At 37.1% G+C, this 2500-nt stretch overlaps 1 protein-coding gene across 1 annotated transcript in view; it reads left to right on the forward strand.

Moving 5' to 3' along the window:
• Nucleotides 1–140: 140 nt before the first annotated feature.
• Nucleotides 141–2500, forward strand: part of LOC119582087 — a gene marked incomplete at its 5' end in the record, with an annotated part of 51823 nt that continues 49463 nt past the window's right edge. Inside the window, 2 exon segments of the mRNA XM_037930337.1 lie at nucleotides 141–324; nucleotides 2248–2382. Of these exon segments, the coding sequence (XP_037786265.1) occupies nucleotides 141–324; nucleotides 2248–2382 (319 nt within the window).

Raw genomic sequence — 2500 nt, forward strand, 5'->3', positions numbered from 1 at the left:
ACTGTGTCCTAATGCAGTATGTGATGTAGGAGTGTGTGTTAGTATACAGTGTTTTAACCACTGATCATTGAACCTTTATTTGCTTATTAACTAAGCAACTACATCATACACAAGTGATATTTGCACCGCTTTCCTAACAGTACAACAGCAAAATCCTGTTGGCGATGGCGGTCCTTCTGGTGATCGTCGCAGCGTCATCGGGAAAGGACCTCAACACCAGAATGACTCCTGGAGAAAGGACTCAAGCATTCGCCAAGATGAAGGAGAGGTTCAAAAAGATCGAGCCCGCTTGCATACCCTCAGAGCACCCCGGTGAAAGTACCAGTAAGTTGTCAGAGGCTAAAACTTGCAGCCGATTAATTTTTGTTCTGCTGTAATAATTTCCTCTCAATCATTTTGTTGATATTTATATTTTTTGTTAATAAAATCTCAGGGAGTTCTTCAAGATGTGAGATTGTTCTCTCATACATTCTCCCATGATTTTTAAGAACGCCTAAGGGGAAAAAAGAGTGGCCACACAAATCCAAGAATGTGTATTAATACTATTCGTTAGTTATGAGGTGCCTGTATAGTTTGCTTGTCAGTGCATTGCGGAGCTGTCTACTGTGTTGTGGACCGGTTCCAGTCACGAATTGTGTCAATTTGCTATCTAGTGCATCTTTTAAATATATATTCTACGGGTATTTCTGGTGTTGAGAGCAAGTAAGTATTCCAGTTTGTGATTTAGCTTCTTTTTTTTTAAATAGTATGCAGTTGGCACTGCATGGAGTTAAAGCGTCAAGGAGTTCATTTATAAAAAGTAAGAGAAGGAAGGGCTAAAATTAATACCCCGCAAGGCCACAAAACCAAAATGCTCGAAAGAGTATTTTTGAAAAATGTAAAAACAGTAATTGATTCCAAGATTTTTTTGTCACATTTCAAAATTAACCTTACGATGATAATTTATTAGGATAATAGATTAGAAAATAGTATAACAAGGAATCTTACTTATATTAGGATTATAAGAATACATATTTGATATCTTAGAAATATACATGACATCCTTTATGTTTGCTGTTATTATGCCACTGTGCAAGGTATACTAGGTCCCATTTATATATCTCAGAAAATTTTAAACTAATGCGGAATTTTCTGTAGCATATGTAAAACTGCAGTGCTATTACCCGTCTCATAAGGACAGTTTAAACAGAGCCCCTACGCGTGTGAGATATGTCCAGGCCTGTTTTAAACGCCGGCAAAGTCATACATTATCAAAGACATTTTCTTGAGAAATCATAGATAAAATCTCAGAGTTAAAGACATTTCATCTCTTAGTGACAAATCTCAGAAGGCATTGCCTCTCATGAATTTGAAACAAGAATTCCGAATGAGAGGAGACTACGTTTATCAGAAAGGCTATGATCTATTGAAGTTTCTCCTACTGCTTTGTAAAACTCTAATTTGAATGTTAAATCTAATTTGAGTTTAATATTTATTGCCACGTAAGTCATAGTTGAACTGTCAGGCTAAATGAAAGTGAGCTGTATTCCACATTAAACTTTTAATTTGTAACTCATGTTGTTTTGCAAGAAGTTGTATTTAAGTGATCCATATTGTGTTAACATAATGAGCTCTAGACTTCTACATTTGGTGGCGATGGTTGAAGGGGTCAGGCCTGTAAACAGTCTTGAAAACTGAAGTGATATTTGCGCAAAGCCAGTCTTAGAAAAGTGAAGAAATGGATTCTATGAAGATGGTCTGCGGAAAGAGCAGGTGTGTCCGCATAATCATGCTTGATTAATAGGTAAAAAGTAGTGGATAAATGTATGTAAATAATGAAACTAAAAATAATCTAAAATGCAGACAACAATAAAACATTGAAGGGGCTTTGCCCTCACTAGGTCTGGCTTGCCCCCACACCCTAAGAGACAACATTTTATTTATTTTTACTAAATTACACCTACATAGGTGCGGTTAGAGACTAAAAATGCCCCTCAAATAGCTTATTTTCCTTTTTCACCTCGCTCGCCTACCCGCTGAAATGACGGCCCTGGTTATATATATGATTATTCATTTAGTTACGGACGAGGGTTGAGGGAGCAGATTAAGAATTTCAGCTTATCATCACTTGCATTATGCATTACTTTCTTTTTGAAGGTTAAAATAATGATCTCCTGTTATCCTAGTATACCATTAATATTTGCAAGCTAGCAGAAAATGGGGTTACTAAAATAAATACTAAAGAATACACTGAATGTCTTTCCTCAGAGCCATTGCCGACGGTGCCAGACTCGTTCACCACCAACGTCGAGATCGCTTTCGAAGAGAAAAAAATGAAGGTCATTTACGGTGCAGAGAGTTTCGATGGTGTCCTGAACACAGGAGTTCTTCGCTACGAGTTAAGTGAGTTCGTCGTCACATACTTGTACATATATACATATCGATAGATAGGGAGGCAAACAGGTAAGTGGAGAGACAGGTAGATAAATAGATCCGGAAATAAACAGTGTGGCAGATATAT

Source organism: Penaeus monodon, chromosome 2, assembly GCF_015228065.2.
Source record: "Penaeus monodon isolate SGIC_2016 chromosome 2, NSTDA_Pmon_1, whole genome shotgun sequence".
Classification (NCBI taxonomy): domain Eukaryota; kingdom Metazoa; phylum Arthropoda; class Malacostraca; order Decapoda; family Penaeidae; genus Penaeus; species Penaeus monodon.